Below are 695 nucleotides of genomic sequence, written 5' to 3' on the forward strand. Positions count from 1 at the left end.
GTTTGTTAAACTTGGGACTTCCCTGTGAATGTCGATGGTTGCTCGTGCTAGGCACGCCGCTTCTGAATTTCAGACTGGCCACGCTCTCTTTTGAACGCGTCGGATATATGCAATGTCAGGCAATTTTGACTGAAGTAATTTGCCTGCTGACATTGGTCTGGATCAGTACATACTGACAAAGATAAAGGATGCAGTTTCAGTGCAGATACGCGTGCAAAGCTAGCCTCGCAGAGGTAAACAAACCACACTTCTTAACATTGACTGGAGTAACAAATTTCAGATGGAATTATTACAAAAACAAAAATGGCCAGAAGTCCAGAACCTACCAAAATGCAATGCATATAGCCTAGCAATCTTGCACGCAATTAAGCCGCGGTGACCTGGATCAACCGGCGAGGTGCTTCTTCTTGGCCTCGGCCTCGTCGGTGGCCTCCACCTGCGCCTTGGCCGCGCGCAGGTCCGCCTGCGCCGCCTCCTCCTCGCTCCCCGCCATCGCCTGCTGCACCGAGCCGACCACGCTGGCCTTGGCGTGCTGCAGCCCCTCCTGCACGGACACGCCCAACGACGCCGCGCCCCTGTAAATCTGCGCCGCCGCCGCCGTTGTCTCGCGCTCCTTCCTCCCGTCGGCCTCCATCTGTCACTCGTGAGAAGAGAGAGAAGGAAGAGGACAAGAGAAGAAGCGTGTGCGTACACTA

The 695-nt window shown here is 54.8% G+C and overlaps 1 protein-coding gene across 1 annotated transcript; it reads right to left on the reverse strand.

Annotated features, from left to right (window-relative positions):
* Positions 1-234: 234 nt before the first annotated feature.
* On the reverse strand, positions 235-695 carry LOC123162331 (uncharacterized). The gene has a single exon (XM_044580126.1). The coding sequence runs from the start codon at positions 632-634 to the stop codon at positions 386-388; it is 249 nt and encodes an 82-aa protein (XP_044436061.1). The 5' UTR covers positions 635-695; the 3' UTR covers positions 235-385.

Source organism: Triticum aestivum, chromosome 7B (assembly GCF_018294505.1).
Source record: "Triticum aestivum cultivar Chinese Spring chromosome 7B, IWGSC CS RefSeq v2.1, whole genome shotgun sequence".
Classification (NCBI taxonomy): Eukaryota; Viridiplantae; Streptophyta; class Magnoliopsida; order Poales; family Poaceae; genus Triticum; species Triticum aestivum.

What these genes read in the sequence shown, in the direction of transcription:
- LOC123162331 (XM_044580126.1), bottom strand. Translation starts at nt 634, where the DNA reads ATGGAGGCCGACGGGAGGAAGGAGCGCGAGACAACGGCGGCGGCGGCG.